Source organism: Stegostoma tigrinum, chromosome 1 (assembly GCF_030684315.1).
Source record: "Stegostoma tigrinum isolate sSteTig4 chromosome 1, sSteTig4.hap1, whole genome shotgun sequence".
NCBI classification, from domain to species: Eukaryota; Metazoa; Chordata; class Chondrichthyes; order Orectolobiformes; family Stegostomatidae; genus Stegostoma; species Stegostoma tigrinum.
This window is the reverse complement of record NC_081354.1, coordinates 111,571,275-111,590,479: the sequence shown is the minus strand read 5'-3', so window position 1 is coordinate 111,590,479 and position 19,205 is coordinate 111,571,275. Positions and strand designations below refer to the sequence as shown.

Genomic DNA, 19,205 nt, shown 5'->3' with positions numbered 1-19,205 from the left:
TTTGTGTCGGTAGTAACCAAAGAGAAGGAATTTGTAGAGGATGATCTCAGGGAAGGGAGTGTCCAGTGTCAAAGCCAAGTTGCTATTAAAAAGAAAGAGGTATTGTGTGCCTTAAATAAAGTATTAAGGTAGATACCAGGTCCTGATGGGATCTATTCTGAATATTGAGTGAAGCAAGAGAACAAATTGCTGGAGTATTGACAGACATCTTTGTATCTGCTTTAGCCACAAATGAGGTCCCAGATGACTGGAGAATAGTCAATGTTGTCCCATTGTCTGTAGCAGAAGTGTAGCAGGGATAATCTAGGAAATTACAGGCCAATGATACTCATGTCAGTGGTAGGGAAATTATTGGAAAAAATTCTTAGGGAGAAGATCGACCTGAATTTAGAAACAAATTGATTTATTAGCGAGAGACAGCATGGCTTTGTGTGGGAGGGATCATGCTTCACAAACTTGATCAAGCTTTTTGAGAAGGTGCCAAAGGTGATTAATGAAGGAAAAACAGTTGACAGCCTTCAGTAAAGCCTTTGACAATGTCCCTCATGGCAGACTGATACAAAAGGTGAAGCCACATGTATCGGGGTGAGCTGGCAAGATGGAGACAGAACTGGCTAAGCCCTTGGAGACAGAGGGTAGAGATTGAAGGATGTTTTTTCCGAATGGAGGGCTGTGACTAATGGTGTTCCATGGGGATCAGGGCTGGGACCTCTGCTGTTCATGGTCTACATAAATGATTTGGAGGAAAACATAGCTGATTTAATTATTAAGTTTGAAGACGATACAAAGTTTAGTGGAGTTGTGGATAGTGAGGAGGGTTGTCAGAAGATACAACAGGATATAGAACAGCCAGAGGCTTGGGCAGAAAGGTGGAAGATGGAGTTTAATCCAGACAAATGCAAGGTGATACATTTTAAAGATCAAGTACAGGTGAGAATTACAGAGTGAATGGCAGAACCATTAGAGTAGTGGTATTCCAGGGAATCTGGGTTTGCAGGCCCACAGATCGCTGAAGGTGGCAGCTCAGGTAGATAAAGTAGTTAAAAAAAGGGCATATGTCATGCTTGCCTTCATTGGAAGGGTCTTTGAGGATAAGGATAGACAAGTTATGCTGCAACTTTATAGAACTTTAATTAGGCCACACTTGGAATATTGTGTGATGCTTTGGACAGAGTACAGAGAAGGTTTACCAGGATGTTATCTGGTGTGGGGCATTTTAGCTATGAAGGAAGGTTAGATAGACTGGGTTTGTTTTCGCTGAATTGCAGCAGTTTGAGGGGTGATAGAAGTTTATAAGATTGTGAATGGCATGGATAGAGTGGAAAGTATGAAGTTTTTTTTCCTAGGGTTGGAGGGGTAAATTACTAGGGGACACAGGGGGTGAGGAGGGAAGTTTTAAAGAGATGTACAAGGCAAGTTTTTCACACAAACAGTGGTGAGGGCCTGGAACACGCTGCCAGAGGAGGTGGTTGAAGCAGACACAATAGCAGCATTCAAGGAGCACCCGGACAAATACTCGAATAGGAAGGGAATAGAGGGATATGGATCCTGTAAGTGAAGGCAGCTTTAGTACAGAAAAGCAAAATTTGGTGGCACAGACTTGAAAGGTCAAAGGCCTGCTTCTGGACTGTATTGTTCTTTGATCTCTGTTTATTCTTCAATCTCTTTGAAATAAAGTCCAACTCTCTTGGCTAGTATGGCTGAGGCCGTCCTATGTCCTGAAGGAAGTGATCGTGTTATGGCTTTATCTCGAGACAATAATTCTGATGTCCTGAGGACCTGGATTGAAATCTCACTATAACTAATGGTGGAATTTGAATTAAGAGTTTCAGGATAACTATAAACCCATTATCGGTAAAGTATGCTCTTTAGGGAAGGAAATCTGCTGTGCTTACATGGTCTGGCATACATATGACTCCAGACCCACAGCAATGTAGTTGACTCTTCAATGTAGTTGTCCTCTGAACAGTGAGGAATGAGCAATAAGATTAGATTCCCTACAGTGTGGAAACAGGCCCTTCGGCCCAAAAAGTACACACCCCCCCTTGGAGCATCCCACCCACATTCATCCCCCTACAACCCACACACCTCTGAACACTACGGGAAATTTAGCATGGCCGATCCACCTCGCCTGCACATCTTTGGACTGTGGGAGGAAACCAGAGCACCTGGAGGAAACCCACGCAGACACAGGGAGAATGTGCAAACTCTGCACAGACAGTTACCCGAGGCTGGAATCGAACCTGGGTCCCTGGCGCTGTGAGGCTGCAGTGCTAACCACTGAGCCACCATGCCGCCCAATAAGTGCTGTCCTGGCCAATGGCACACTCACCCTGCAAATGAATAAATTTTAAAAAGTGTGGAATTAACATCTTCTTTTGTCTCAACAAAGTTCAAAGCCCTTATTTCTCCTTGACTCATTGCCTCCAAATCTGAGATGAGGAAAGATGAAGAGAAAACATGATCTTTTTTATAAGTAGATGTAAATACCTACCATCTATTCCCCATTGTATAACAACAGCTTCCAAATTTGATGTATTTATGTAGATAATGAAAATATTAATCATGTGACCTCAATGTCAAATAAATGACTTCAGAAACTAATCTTACTTATTTGAAGAAACAGGAAGGAACAGACAGCCTGAAAGAGCCCTGTATGGCTCTTGATCTCTCTCTCTCTCTCTTTTCTCTCTCTCTCTCTCTCTGTCTCTCTCTCTCTATTTCAATTTTTACAAGCTCGAACCTTATCATTTTGCATTATCCATGTACCACGCACACAGATATTTTTAAAGATCTAAATCCAACAGCTGTTGTTTCCGGAAGCAAGGATAAATAATCCACACGCATCATTAAACTGCCTCAATGTTTAGTTGCCTCTCAACATCCCTAACCTTGCCATCCACCACCCTCATCCCCATGCCCCCACTGTGGTTTTTGCTTCAGTTTGCTCTTAATACAGCTGACTATTTCTTGCTATTAACGTCTTTTTGTTTAATCTATATCCTTTCTCTACTACCATCAGCACTCTCTTTGTCTTTTGTTCTGTGACGTCTTAACCATCTATCCCCTCTGCTTTCTACAGCATAAAAGCTATCACTTTTCCAGCTACCTTCAGTTCTAAAGGAGTAACATTGAACTCAAAATGTTAACTCTGTCATTGTCTCCACAGATGCAGTCAAACCTGTTGCGTTTCTCCAGTGGTTCATGTTTTATTTCACTTCAAACATTTTTAATACTTTAAAAATATTGCTTAATTTATCCTCCCACTTTGTTGTCTCTTTTTGAATGTGTGAAAGTGAGTGTTTGCATGTGTGAAAATTTGGAATATTTCATTATTTAATTAAGACTGGATTCATCACATGAAATACAAGAATGGGAAAAGAAAGGAGCCATCCTCTCCATCCTCATCTAATCATATCAGTATATGTTGTGCCAATTTCTGTAGATTGCCCGGAGATGCATTGCAAATATATGAAATTCTTCTCTCCTCAAACTTCTACATCTGTACTTTCGTTGTGCTATTTCATCAATTAACTTCAAACCAGTTTAAACTCCAGCGCACATCAGTAAATAACACCACGCCTGCCTTCATAATGTGTCGATAATTTAGAATTAAGTTGCTGCCATTTAGTAATCACGTGATTGAGTGACAATGTTGTTTTTGTTTACAGATGACAAGGGAACAATATATCTTGGCAACACAACACAACAACCTACAGAGACCTGAAAATCAACAAGTTTACCAAGTAGGAATTTATGGTTGGCGAAAGCGGTGGCTATACTTTTTTGTGCTCCTCCTAATGGTGACAATGATTGTCAATCTTGCATTGACAATATGGATATTGAAAGTAATGAAATTCTCGGTGGTAAGTGCCTGTTGACTCAAGACTTTGGGTTTTTTTCAGTTTCCTGTAGCAGCTTTAGTGAAATCTATAGGATGTGTATAATAGATTGGATATTAGAGGTAGCTGGCAATGGTCTCAACCATACATTTCCATGAATTGTCAATAATCTTATAAGCTTTAAAGATGGAAATTAAAGTTTGTGCTCTACTTGTTATTTAGCTTTAATGACAAGCAATCCCTCGAGTATGCACAGAGGAAATTTGATCTAGTAATTGCATGGTAATTTACCTGTACTATCTCGAGAAAATCTCTTTCATAACTGCATCTATGTCTTTAAGCATAGCTATCGATACTCAATTTACTCTTAACACTGTTTTTGTTCTCCTTGTATTGGAAATGATTACTTAAACTTGGCCACAATTCTTGGATATATGACCATGCTCATGTGTGGTAGCTGAGATTTTGTAATCATTTCCATTCACTTGATGCTGCTTATAATTTCTTCAGGTGTTAAAAAGTAAGCTATTGAAAATCTGACAGAGAGACCATTTTATGCAACGTCGATGAGGAATATTTTAATACCACCCCTGCCTGCTCAGAACGGTGCAGGCTAGAGTGGTTGGGAGAGGTTAAGATAACAGGGATGGAACTGAAGGTCTCATGAAGTACCATCACATTCACAGCAACATCCATCTTACTTTACTTGAAATAGCTTCCTGTTGAGCCACAAATTTAATAGCATTTGACTACTACACCACCAATTCCCTCCCTGAGTTAAAATCAGGATTGGTGAAGGATGCTAACATTCCAAAAATTTTTACATCTGTATATGCTACTGCCTTTGTAAAATTAAATGACAGCATTGGATACAATAAAGTAGAACCCAACAACTTGTGACTGTTCAAATAACATCTCGAGTGAATTGACAAACAAAGCAGAGAATGTCATTTTGGCAACCAAAATCTACTGTACTGGGGTGATTTGTGATTATGTATCATTAGTTAAATGCTAGCTGCATATTCTGCTTTGAAGAAATTTGCTTTGTACATTACTGGAGCTGGTTAATGGATTATTCACTCTGCTTCATGTTTGAACATAGTTTATTTTGAAAAAAATGTTTTTCTCTTCAATACAAACGGTATGCATTATTTAGTTTAATTCAATTAAGTTTGCCTTGTGCTGGTGATGAATAAAGTACCTCACAGTCTATAAAAAGTAGGTATATTTTTCTTTTCCTATTAATTCAGTGGACATGGACATCACTGGCTGAGCCAGAATTTATTCTCCATCCTGAGCTGTCCTACAGCACATGTTGGTCTGCCTTTTTAATCACAGCAGTCCACTTTTCTTGAGGTAGATCCACAATAGTGTTACGCAGGGAGCTCCAAAATTCTGCTCTGCAGTGGTGAAAGAACAATGATATATTTCCAAGTCAGAGTGGTGAGTGGTTTGGGGGGAAGTTTACAAGTGGTGATGTTTATGTTTATCTGCTGCCCTGTCCTTTAAGATGGAAGTGAACATGGGTTTGCTATTTACTGTCTAAGGAACCTTAGTAAATTCCTGCAGTGCATCTTATAGATGATACACACTGCTGCTACTGAGCGTAATAATGGTGAGAATGGATGTTTATGGATGCTTTCCTCAGGCTGACATCAAACTTCTTCGCTGTTGGAGTTTACTCATGCAGACGAATTTATAAATTATGACTACTGACCTGTGTCTGGTGGACAGGTCTTGCAGCGATGAGTTATTCACTGAAAGATCCTTAACCTTTAATCTACAATTATCCCGGAGGTGAGTCATTGGCTGGAGCCCAGAGCAGAAGGCAGTCTGAGTCCTAGAGGTGGGTTGTGGCACAGAGCCTGGTGTGCAAGGCAGTGCAAGACCAAGCCAGCCTAGGAGACGGGTCCTGAAAGCAAGTTGCGGCTGGAGGACAGCGCTTGGAGGCAGCAAGTCCTCATGTTCTGAAGCTCAGCAGGCATGGACTCAGTGAGAAGGATTATAATTTGTGTATTTTTTAAACATACCTTTTATTCTGGACTTTGAGTAATTTGAGTACTTTTTAATTTTTTGTATTCCTATGCTAGACTATTTTGCTTTCCCTCTTTCAATTCTGTAGCAAACACTTAAAGTATCTGCACCTCGGTACCCCACACTCTTTCAAGTGCACGTGACAATAAAGGCTATTCTATCCTATTCTATCACCGCAGTATTAATATATTCAATTTCTGCTCAATAGTAACTTCCAAGACGTCAATAGTGGGAGATTCAGTGATGGTAATGCCATTGAATGTCAAGGGGCGATGGTTAGATTCTATCCGGTTGGAGGCGATTGTTGGTTGGCATTTGTATGGAAACAAATCTGAGTTAACACTTCAGGTCTGGTGACCCTTCCTCAGAACTGATGGTAGCTAGCAAAATGTTTATTTTATGTGGAAGATTGGGTAAGGGGGAGGGGGTAAGGTGGAAAAGATAAGTGATTAGGGATACAGCCCAAAGAGGGAGAAGAACAATCTGGAAAGGAGGGTGAGTAGTTGTTCATGGAGACTATTAGTGGCTAACAATAGGTTGTGTGTAATAACAGCTATGTGATTGCAAGGCCTGACATATGGGGGTGGGGGCTAGGACATAGGAGAGGTTTAAGCCCTAAAGTTATTGAACTCAATATTGAGTCCAGAAGGCTGCAGAGGCCCCAGGTGCACAATGATGTGTTGTTCTTCCAGCTTATGCTGAACTTCGCTGGAGTACTGCAGCAAGCTTGAGACGGAGATGCTGGTCATGGAACCAGGTGGTGTGTTGAAGCAGCAGGCAACTGGAAGCACAGGTTCATTTTTGCAGGCAGAACACAGGTCACTCAGTCTACACTTTGTTTCCCCAGTGCAATGTGAAGGAGACCACATTGTGAGTAAACTAGGTTATGTGACGTACAGGTAAAGTGCTGCTTCACCTGGAAGGTATATTTTGGTCCTTGGATACTGGGGAGGGAGGAGGTAAATAGGTAAGTGTGACAGGTTCGGTGATTGCAGGGAAACGTGCCTTGGGACTGTGGAGAGGTGGTGGGATTGAAGGAAAAGTGGACCAGGGTGTTCTGGAGGGAATGGTCCCTGTGGAAGGCGGACAAGGAAGCGGAAGACAATATGTATCCAGGGGTTGCATCTTGCCGGAGCTGGCAGAAATAGCGGCTAATGCTTCTCTGGATGTGGATGATGGTGGGATGGTAGATGAGGATAAAGGGAACCCTATAGCTGTTGCAGGAGAGAAGAGAAGGGGTGAGGGCAGAAGTGCGGAGATGGGTCGGACCTGGTTAAGGCCCTGTTGACAATGGTGCTGGGGAATCCTCAGTTGAGGAAGAAGGTGGATATTTCGAAGCTGCCTTGTCAAAGTTGGAATCATCAGAACAGATGTGATGGAGACAGAGGAACTGGGCGCCATTAACAGTCTCTATTAAGAGCTATTCATCCTCCTATTCAGACCATTAGCGACTGCTTTATCCGTCCAACTATTCTTCTCCTTTTTTGGGTTCTCTCCCCAGTCACCTATCATTTACTCCCTCGCCCCTCTCCCCATCCAATCTTTTGCATAAGATGCGACACTTTCCTAGCTACCCTCAGTTCTAAGGAAGGTCACTCAACCCAAAACGTTAACTCTGATTTCTTTCCACAGATGCTGCCAGACCTGCTGAGCTTTTCTAGAAACTTACGTTTTTGTTCCTGATTTACAGCATCTGCAGCTCTTCTCATTTTTATTTGGATTGTCCAGACCTTGTTGCCCTTGGAAAAGGACTGCTTCAGTATTTGAGGAGTCGTGAATGATGCTGAACATTGTGCAATCATCAGGGAAAATACCCATTTCTGACCTTGTGATGAATGATCACTGATGAAACAACTGAAGATAGTTGGACCTTAGATACGATCCTGAGGATGTTGATGTTCTCAAGCTGAGATGACTGATCTTCAACACTACAACCAATTTGCTTTTTGCCAGGCATGACTCTAACGATCAGAGAATTGTCCTCATCATTCCCATTAGCTCTAGTTTTGCTATGGCTTCTTGATGCTGCATTTAGTTAAACACAGCCTTGATGCCAAGGACAGCCACTGTCACCTCACCTCTGGAATTCAGCCCCTTTGTCCATGTTTGAACCAAAACTGTAATGTGGTCAGCAGCCGAGTGGCCCTGGCAAAACCCAAACTAAGTGTCAGTGAGCAGATATTTGCTAAACAAATGCTGGTTGGTCACAGGGTCAGAGACACATTTAATCACTGCGCTGATTATCATTTACCCTAGGTTTGAAGTGAAATGGTTGTAATTTTCCTGTTCAGCATGCCGAAGACATTATTAAAGTGCAATTCTTTGACTATAGCCTATGTCTAGCTGGCTTTGTTTCCATATTGAACCACAGCTATTATAGTTCCATAACACCATAAGACACAGGAGTGGAAGTAAGGCCATTCAGCCCATCAAGTCCACTCCACCATTTAAATCATGACTAATGGGCATTTCAACTCCATTTTCCTGCACTCTCCCCGTAGCACTTGATTCCTTGTGAGATCAAGAATTTATTGATCTCTGCCTTGAAGGCATCTAACATCCCAGCCTCCTATTGCATTGGGACACATTCATCCTTTTTATTGTACTGCATAGATCAGGAGAAATTCAATGTTTCCCCCGAGGTGGGTTTAGAAACTCGGTAATGTTTAACTGTGCTGGATTGTGCAGTGTTGGGACCCTGTCACCCTTGTCACCCCTGCTCCCGTTAACTTCATGAAGAGAAAGCTGGTTGATGGCCCTCCTATCCTGATGCCAATTGAGGCCCTTAGCAAGAACTATTACACGATCAGTAGATGGGACAGTGAGCTCTACTTCTGATCTTGGGGTGAGGGCAGAAGCAGGAATCTCTTTCTTGAAGACGCTCTGTCCCTAAGTGAGTTACCAGTATCAAGAGTTGGAGGGGGATGAGGTCCTTGGAAAACTGGTTCTGTTTCCTTCCCCTAAAACCCCTGACACTCCCATACCAGCAAGCCACTCTCCATGACCCGCATCCTACATTCACTCGCCTGTGATCCTTTCAGATCTGGGAATCTTGTGGGTGCTTTGCTGGCAGCTCCCACCTGATCCCTATTATTGCTGCAATGAAAATTATCAATTTCTAATGAACCAGCAAAACTCTGAATAATATTTCTGTCTCCAGGACGCTTGATGTTATGGATGGTCAATCATTGGCCACTTAACTGTCTGACTGGCATAGATATGTGTGTTTTCCCTGAAGAGGTAACATGAATTATCCAGCATTTCAGTCAGTGGGCAAGTCCTCTGTCACCTAGATTAAATTCCACCCATAGTGCGTTGTTACTTACATAAGTGAGAATGTAGGCAAGTTGGAAGTCTTGCATTAGTTTATTTTTACTGACACTGTAGAGACCCTCACTATTTTTCTTCTGTTTTGGTTTGAAGCTGTGAGTTGAGTTAAGTGTTGAAATTTGAAATAGCAGCTTGTTTTAAAAGCAAAGAGGACAAAGACAAATGTTTGCTATTTGTAACTGATCTGGAAGATAATGCAACTTATTATTGCTCTAAAGGCACTAGGTGAATTGGCACTGAGTTATTGCCACGTTCAGGGCTGGCATCTGGTTAAATGTTAAATTGGTCAATCACGGAAGGACTGACACAGTCAACCACATAGAACTTTGATTTAAAAGAAAAAGAGGTACAGTAACCAGTTTTGACCTTTTGATTTTAGCGAGAGGTGATGTGTTTTTCAAGGCCTCTAGGAATTGCTTATTTGTTTTATTCTGTTTCTCCAGTTTTCTATCCAGTAATTGAATTGTTGAATGCTCTGGGAAAAGAATTCCAGTCTGTACGAAATGAGTCAGATTTTCTTGGAGTCTAGTGAAACTGTTTGCATTAAGCAGTGACTTCAGAATTTGCGTAAGGTATATAGTTCTACTTGCCTTTGAACAAACTATTGTAGGATTTCACGAAGGTCTGGTATCCATCATTGGAAACTGTTTATTGAACTGGCAAATTACAAACTTTCCTTTATAAAATAAAGCCTATAAATATTTTATGAACATTTTCTGAAGAAGAGTCTAGACCTGAAATGTCAACTTTTATGCTCCTTTGATGTTACTTGGCCTGCTGTGTTCATCCAGCTCCACACCTTGTTATCTCAAATAATGTGTCTGTCTGTCTGTCTATCTATGAGTGGGGTTTATGATAACACAATTAGGCTTTAGATCATAGATATTAAATTGATTATCAAAATGTTCATCTATATTCTTTTAAAATCACATTACTAACAGTAAATTGCTAATTTTTGTTTAAGTTATAAGCTTGGTTTCAAAGACTTGCAATTTGCAAAGTCTGATTTGGAACAGTTGGGCACTTTGGAAGGCTACTGAATGTTTTAAATTCACTGCATTGCGAATCTAGCGATGGTGTGACTGATTTGGTTTAGCTGGCTATCCCCATGTTATTACAATGTTAATATACAAGCAAAAATCTCTGTTGCCAGTTGCTGTCAGTTGTGAGAATGTAGCCCGCAGTGTTTATCTGAAGAATGTCAAACACTACCAACTGAGTAATCTCTACTCAGAAAATCCAGAGACGTGACTTTTTCTCGCTGACTGGAATGCATCTGAAATAGTGCCCATTTTAGTGTGCTGCAATAAACATAGAAACTTCTGTAAACATAACTGACAGTTTTAACCTTCCTATCAAAATATGAGGCAGAATTAAATAAAAAGCTCATTAGCGACAAAATGCAGTTAAACGGCTGTATACCAAATTAATTTAATGATTTGTAATGTAATCATTAATATCAAGTATGTTCACTTCTTCTGTTGTCGAGCACATTTCTTGATGCATTCACCTCCATGATGTGTTTGTTATATATTTTGTGAATTTAGACATTGAGACTAGAAAAAGTGTCTGATATTTATTCTGTGCCATAATGTTAATTGTGACTATCATTATGGAGTAGCAGAGTGAAAAAAAACGTGCAAAATATTTGTTGTCCTTCATTTGCAACCAAAATAAATGCCAGTTTGTATTTTTACTGAAAATTCTAACACTAACTCTAAGGAGCTGAAATTGATCTTATGGTGAAGAAAGTGAAATCTCTGCACTTCTTCTCATGTTTATTAACCTGACAAAATATTCTGTTTCTCAACAACCATCTTTGCCATCAGAGATAATGGGAACTGCAGATGCTGGAGAATTCTAGATAACAAAGTGTGAAGCTGGATGAACACAGCAGGCCAAGCAGCATCTCAGGAGCACAAAAGTTGACATTGCGGGCACAGACCCTTCATCAGAGAGCCTCTCTGATGAAGGGTCTAGGCCCAAAACGTCAGCTTTTGTGCTCCTGAAATGCTGCTTGGCCTGCTGTGTTCATCCAGCTTCACACTTTTTTAACCATCTTTGCCAAATGTTTTATAAAAATAGGCAAATTTTTGATTCATTACTGTCTAAGAGAAAGTTATGTTTAATCTTTAGCTTATATATTGTTCTATGACCAGCTGGTTGTAACAATCTTTGAAGCAGATTCCAGAGTGGAGTTATCTGCCTGCAAATATTTGATACAAATCCTGCAGTATGCAAGCTCTGTTTGGGATTCTTGTATGGCAAAGATTTTAATGAGTTTGAAGTGATCCAAAATGTGCTGCATGAATGAATATGGGAATTATACCATTGTCCCATCCTTGATCAACTATTTAAAATGGGAATGATTACTGAAATATGAGGAGTAATGCATACTGACCCTACTGTACAAAATACGGAGAAGGAAGTGGTCTGAGAGCAGCCTGAGAGCTTATAAACAAGGTGAGAGGAAAACCTGCACCGGGGACCTGCCTCCTATGCTTTGTTCTCACTTTGCCGGAGGGGAAGAAGCTAGTTGGCAAAGCCTGCTAAGTTTTTCTGCTATTCTAATTGTGATGAATTGATTCTAAAATTATAGTATGGCATGTCAGCCTGGATAAGTGGAGTATGTGTGACAATCTGTGCGTAGTCATGGACACAATGTATGTCCCAGATGAACACACTTGCAAGAAGTGTTACCTGCTGCATTAACATGAGTTCTGGATTTCAAAATTTGAGTGTCAGCTTGAGTCAATGTTGTGTATGTAGAAGACTACATAGATAGCAAGTTTAATGCAGAATGTGTGGTGCAGAAGACTACATAGATAGCAAGTTTAATGGAGTGGTCACACCAGAGGTTAGAAGTGTACAAATAGCAAGAGAATGCAATCTAAGAGCACCAGGCGAGGAATCAGGAGCTGAGTCAATTGTGCTTGCAAATAAATATTATAATTTGGAAACTGATGAGGGAGATGGTTCCTTGGGAGAGTGCATCAAAAGCCAAGTTGGTGGTACCACATGTAGTTCAGCTGTATGGGGTGGGGGAAAGTAAAAGAATGGAATAACAATAAAAGTGGGGTATTCAACAAATGTTTCTGTGGCCAACAATTGACTCCAGGACAGTATGTTGCCTTAGTGGTGGCAGAGTAAAGGATGTTATGGAGCAGCTGCAGGACATTTTGGCGGAGTGGTCAATTTGAGGTTGAGCTCCATGTTGGTACAAATGATTTAGGAAGAAATGGGTATGAGGTCCTGAAAGCAGATTTCAGGGAGCTAGGTAGGAAATGGAAAGGCCAAACCTCTAAAACAGTAGATTCAGGATTACTCCCAGGTCTGTGCACCTTGAGCATTGAAATAGGATAATTGAACATGTGGCTAGAAATCTGGTTTGCACAAGGTATCAACATTTCGAATACACCCATGGGCAGCAACCATATACTGCTCATCCCATTCATGGGCATTATCATCCACTATGTACTGACTTCACCATGTCGTCATGGCACATCTCTCACCCACTTTCAGTGCAATTCTGCACTTCACAGCTATACTCTGGAGTGCACTGGTCTGTCATTAGAGTGTTGTTGTCAAGATACTTCCTGCAAAGGTAGAGCCACATAAGTGGCTGGCAGAAAGTTTTGGTGAGAGATTGATGTACCATGGTGCCATACAGCAAAATGTCCACTCCCTCAACTGCTGACCCCGACAACTAATGACCATGCTTCCCTGGATAGTATACCTGCAAGGCTATTGTGGCCGACTCCCAGGACTATAGAGGAACTCACCACCCACAGCAGCATCCTGACTGTGATATTTGAGGCAGCCCTTGACTAACTTTGCCAGTACTCCTAACCGGAAGTAACCTCCTTTGATTTGACACTACTGTTTGTTTTGGAGACATGGGCATTGCAAGTCATGCAGTATCTTTGCCACATAAGTTGCTGGTTCATTGTATAGATGAGGGCAAAATGTCCGTTCCCTTTACCAAAGACTCCTGACAACAATGACAATCTGCCTGGTTTTGTGCCTGTGTTAAGTCAAGACAGAATACTATTTGCCTTTAAGGTCAGGTGAAAATGAAAAGGGCAACACTTGGAAGGAGGCATTAGTGTGGTGGCTATGTCACTGGACTAGTAATCCAGATCTCAGACCGAAGTTCTGGGGGAAATGGGTTCAAATCCCACCCATCACAGCAGGTGGTGAAACTTGAATTCATGAAATTCTGGAATAAAAAGCCAGTCCAATGGCAACCATGTGGCCACTGCTGATTGTTTAAAACATGTCTTGTTCAGTAATTCCCTTTGCAGAGGGAAATCTGGCATCCTTTCCTTGTCTAGTCTACATATCACTTCAGATAATAGACCCTTAACTGCCCCCCAGGCAATTTAGAATGGACATTAAATGCTGGGTCAGATAGCAACGTCCCCATCCAATGTGTGACTAATAAGAAAGGGCAAGGCAAAGCAAGGATGCTGTGAGTATCATAATAGATGTAAAGTGAGTGGGCATGAAGAAAATGGGAACAGCCTCATGGTCATTAGTTGTCAGGAACCAACAGTTGAGGGAGTGATAATAGGAACTGCAGATGCTGGAGAATCCAAGATAATAAAATGTGAGGCTGGATGAACACAACAGGCCAAGCAGCATCTCAGGAGCACAAAAGCTGACGTTTCGGGCCTCGACCCTTCATCAGAGAGGGAGTGGATGTTTTGCTGTATAAAGATTTACATAAACAGGTTGGGTGGAAAAATGGGTGAGTTCAAATCCTGTGGAGTTGATGAACTGGCTACAGAGAAAGGAATGTGTACTTTTGTGTGTTCACCAATTGCAACAAGTTGAGACTGAGCCTCATTGCATAAAGAATGACTGCTATTTCCTTCGAACATATTGTAAAATAACAAAACTACAATGAAGCTTACTGGCAGACACAGCTAAGAATAGGCAGGTTTAGTTTTGACTTATGTGGGGGAAAGGCGTTGCAGTTTTAACTGATATGAGGCCCTTCAACGGATGACAGCACAGTTACACAGACATCCACAAATGAAAGATGAAACACTCCTGCGAATGCCACATGCCGTGTGAACATTACGCATTAACCTATTGTGTGCAGTTCAAAACCTGGCCCAAGCACTTCTAGTGACCAAGCGATGGTTTACAGCCTGGAAAGATTGACCTTAGTTGCCAAAATGACAATCACCTTCCACATTCCAATCATGTGCACCAAGTGCAGGAATTACTCATTTCTCACCTTAGATCATTTAATCCCGGGTCTTGTTAAGGGTCTCTGGGCCCTGCATTCAATATTGTGATTCACTCACATATCCCAGTGGTGATAAATGTACACATATTTAGAAATATTAGAATCAACCTGTATTGAAGTATTACCTGTGCCATCCATGTCCCCTTCCAAGATCATATTCTTTCCAGACATACTGTGTGTCCTGCTCAAACTATGTGCAGCTCACCTGCTTGAACTCCCATAGAGCTGAAGGGGGGCTGGCAGGTCAGAGGTGGGAGGCATGTACCCCTATGGGGTGTCCTCAGAGGAGACTGTATGCAGTTTCCCTGCCAGCTGAGACTGTGCCGGCATTACCAAGTCGCTGTGTGAAATCAGGGCACCTAGAGTGAAGTTAGGTCCCTTGTCACCCAGTTGCCTTACCATTGGCATGGAGCACCAGTGACTGAAGTTTTAGAGTGCAGCTCTGTGTGCATAGCCAGCAGACTCTGAGATTGTTGAACCTGGCTATCCATTGGAAGCCATGAACCCATCTGTGGATGCAGCCAGATAACTGCATACTTGAGGCAGCACTGTTCCCATCAGTGTTGCTGCAGTCCTGCAAACTTTGTGTGAAGTTGCCCAGCACCATCGTTAAACCTGCCTTCTGCTCCTCTTCCTACTTATGGATCTTAGTGAAAACTGACAGCACAGGGTTCTCTCCAGCCTGGGGCTGAGTTGACGCCTGGTCTCCAGCAGTCTCCTGAGGGTCAGTGACATGTGGCTGGCTCCCCCTCAGCCTGGAAGTAATGTGCTCACAGCAGGTGCTAGTGACACTAATCTCGCTAAAATACCCACCGAGGTGCTGGGGCCTGAGTTGGTGCAGGGTGCAGGATGCAGCCTTTCAAGTTCATTCACTTGCACCCGACCTCAGAAATGGAGAAGGTGATGTCTTGTGGTACTGATTTTGTGGCTGTGGAGACCATGCCAGTGCTTCTCATACCTGCCAGAGGCGAAGGGAGGAATGCATTGTGAATGGAAGGTCAAAATTCCAGCATGGTTTGAATACATTCACAGTTTTAGAAATGGGAGAGTAGAGCAGCAATTGATAATGCTTTTTAGTTGGTTGCCAGAATAAGGATGTTTTTGTGCCTCTATAGGAGAACTGCCCATGTACTCCCAGGCAAGAGCGAAGATCCTGTCTTCACAGGGTGTGAGGAGCAGAATGCGAGCCAACTATCACCCGCTTAGCTCTTTCAGCACAATTATGGGCCATTTTCTCCTGGAATAAGAGAAAGGGAGGAACTGAGTGTGCAGAAGTAGGTGGCATATCTGTTACTGTTGGTGCGGTGAGGAAAGGGTGGTATGGTGTCCCACATGAATGAGTAGAAAGTGTAGAGGCCATGCAGGGCTAATAGAGTGGTAGCCATGGGTGGTGGGGACTATGGATAAAGCTCAATGAGTGAAGATGTTGTAGGTAATAGTGAGAATGCTCGGCCATGAGCCTTGTTCGAAGGTGTGTGCAGTAACAGAAATGACATGAGTATAAGGTAACAGAGAGAAGATGATGGCACTTAACCTCATGGAGTGGAGAGGATCATTGACCACTTCTTACATAGCTGTGCATTTCTCCAGAAGGTTGAGATTGCTTTGACTCTGTTGACAAACTTGGACAAACTGATAGAGTATGGTGTAGAGGAGCTCCATTGCTTGTCCTGGGGGAACAGATTAGCCCTCCTCTGCACAGCCCCGTCAACAGAAACTCATCTACAAAGTGGATTGACCATCTTCAAGACAATTAAAATTAACCACTCAGGTAGTTCCAACAGTGGTGAGTACTTCGGCCTCGGGCAAGTGGGACAATAGGTCAACTAGAAAGCCAAGGGGTCCAGTGCATGGTTAATGAGGCATGACTGAGATGACTTTATGAGGAAACTTTTGTGGACCTGTGGAGAAAAAACCTCCATGAATGTTGCCAAAAATAACACTTGGCCAATTAAGTTTCAGCCTAAAGAAACTATTTTCTCTTATGAAGAAATATAGAACAGTAAGGTATAATCTTAAAATTAGAGCCAGAAGAGCAATTAGGACATACTTTACCTCCATTAAAACTGTTGATATTGCTGAAGGAAACTATTGATCTTTATCTGCCTTAATAAAAAAAACTGCCAAAATAGTACATAATGAATGTTGCCATAATTAACTTTAAAAAAAACATTAATGTTGTACATAAATAAGAGAAGAATTTATGTTTCATTATGTATAGTTGCTACTAGTCAGGAATATATTTATGTAACACCATAAACTATCTAACATTTCCATTGCTTGCATGCCATACCAACAAACAAGTATAGAAATACAATATACACATTCTTATGGAGCTTTCTCCAGAGAGTAATGGATTATTTACGGTTCTTTCAATAGTTGCTGAAATTGGTTCTTCTGCAATTTTCAATCCCATTTGAAAAATAAGTACAAAATTTTGGAAAATTAGATCACAGAAAATGGCAGGTGGATTTAATACAGTGCAAAAATGATGACGGAGAAATCCAGGGGAGCTGTATTTTTGAAGGGATATCCATTCTGAAAGCTCAAAACTAGAACTATCTGAAGGGGCATTATTTTGCATAAAATAAACAAATGCGGCGAAAACATAAATTTGAGTCTTTACAAATCACTCAAATGGAAGTTATATTTTACATTTTATCCAACTGAATTAATTGGTGTAAGCATGCAATGCGTGATGTTGCTTGAGATTATACTGTCACAAGAGGAGCAAAAAAGGGAAAGCTGAGAGATCTGGAAGTGAGGACAGAGTGCAAAATGCCACTGAAGAACTTTGCAAGGTAGTTTGCAAACAATCTGTCTGAAATGAGTGACTTGGAAACTCTTGGACATTGAAGCATGAGTTATAGGAAGAGACTGAATAGGTTGGGGCTATTTTTCCTGGAGCATTGGAAGCTGAGAGTGACCTTGTGGGGGTTTGAGGGACATTGAGAGGTTAAAAAGGCAAAGTCTTTTCCCTGGAGTGGGGGAGCCCAAAACTAATGGTGAGATGGGAGAAAAACAAAAGGGACCTAAGGGGCAACATTTTCACACAGGGAGTGGAATGAGCTACCAGAGAAAGTGGTGGAGGCATGTGCTGTTACAACATTTATAAAGTATCTGGATGGGTATATGAATAGGAAGGGTTTAGAAGGATATAGGCTAGATGGGACTAGATTTATATAAGCTATCTGCTCGGTATGGACAAGTTGGACCAAATGGTCTGTTTCTGTGCTATGTATCTCTACGAATCTATGACACTGTATCTGGATGGGGTTAACATTTCCTGATAATGAAGGTAGTCTACTCAACCTTAACTCCCAGAGTAAGTTTATTTAAATTTACTGACAATCAAAGAATGAATGAATGAAACAAAACAGTTGTGCTGTTTTTCTCTGCTGGCCCTCCAGACAGGTTTAATGGACAGACTTGTTCGGCAAAGATAAACATATATTTAGATGAATAATAGACAAGGAGATTAATTCTTTGAAAATAAAATGTTATTCACTGCCACAATAGCCAATCATTAACCTTTGGGATATTATTTGATGCTTTATCCTCCAAGTTAAAATTGGCAGGTTTAATATTAAGCGCATCAGATTCTGTGACACTTGCTAAAATATTGAAGTCTGGCTTACTGAGCATCCTAAGATGCCCTGATAAAGTAGTGGTGGGTCTGATACAACTGATTAGCTTACTTGGCCACTACAGAGGGCAAATTAGAGCAAACAGTGTTAGCATGTGACTGGAGTTACTTCTAGACAGGCCAGGTGAGAGCAGCAAGTTTTCCTGTCCTAGAAAGCAGGGGTGGACCAGTAGGACCTTTACAATTATCTGACAGCTTTGTAGTCAGTTTCACAGATTGGAAAGGAAAATCACAGCCTACTTTGAAAATAAAAGATTCATATTGTCAATAATTCTCAGATATCCAAATATCTTTACTCAAATTCTCGAGATTATTGATCCACTAAAATAATAAATCTAGCAACTAAGTTCCTACCAGTTGATACTTGTTATTACTGCAATTCATTCTATGACACCTGACTGATTGTGACTACAAGATCGGCACACAGACTAAGCAATTAATATGGAGTATTCCTTCTCTATGTGTAAAGGATACATTCATAATACTTGGCATCAACTCTGATTTCAAAATAGGTGGGGTAGATATTAGAATCTCGTGTTACAAGCAAAGCCATGAGTGGCAATCTTTTCATTGTTACCATTTCTGTGTTTGCTTCAATCACACTACCATCTACCTCATGATGTTCCTCATTAGAAATTCACAGAAAATAATTACTTCAGACAGAATACTACTCACAGAAGTAAACAGTTTTGCTTAAAAGCTTGCAAATGAAAGAATGGGTGGAGAGGATTAGTGCCTTGTACATAGTTTCTACTCCTTGGCAACAAAAGTAATCTCTCACTCACTCTCTCATTTGCCCTTTTACTTTAATAGCCCAGAGCTACAGAAATCACAAGATACAGAAGGTGTAAATACTGAAGTTGAAAGGAGCCATAAGTTGTATCAGTTGCTGGCTTGAAAGCTAAAGATGATTGTCATAGGAGTGCTGGCTGGGACAAAGCCAAGAACCTGTGATTCTGTGAAGGCAAATAAAGCAGGTGCTATTTCTGCTTGGTCATTCGGTGTACAACCGTACACTGTCTTGAAGCAATAGACAATTAACTCATTCAAAGGGACATCTGAATGATGGCTTAAGGTGGGAAGTTAAGCAGCAAGG

The 19,205-nt window shown here is 41.3% G+C and overlaps 1 protein-coding gene across 3 annotated transcripts in view; it reads left to right on the top strand.

Moving 5' to 3' along the window:
• The window catches only part of LOC125459071 (zeta-sarcoglycan), a 986,421-nt gene that overhangs the window by 524,597 nt on the left and 442,619 nt on the right, over positions 1-19,205 (top strand). For all 3 annotated transcript variants that reach the window (XM_048545022.2, XM_048545013.2, XM_059647939.1), the window contains one exon: positions 3,672-3,866. In XM_048545022.2, the coding sequence (XP_048400979.1) occupies positions 3,672-3,866 (195 nt within the window). The remainder of the gene's footprint in view (positions 1-3,671; positions 3,867-19,205) is intronic.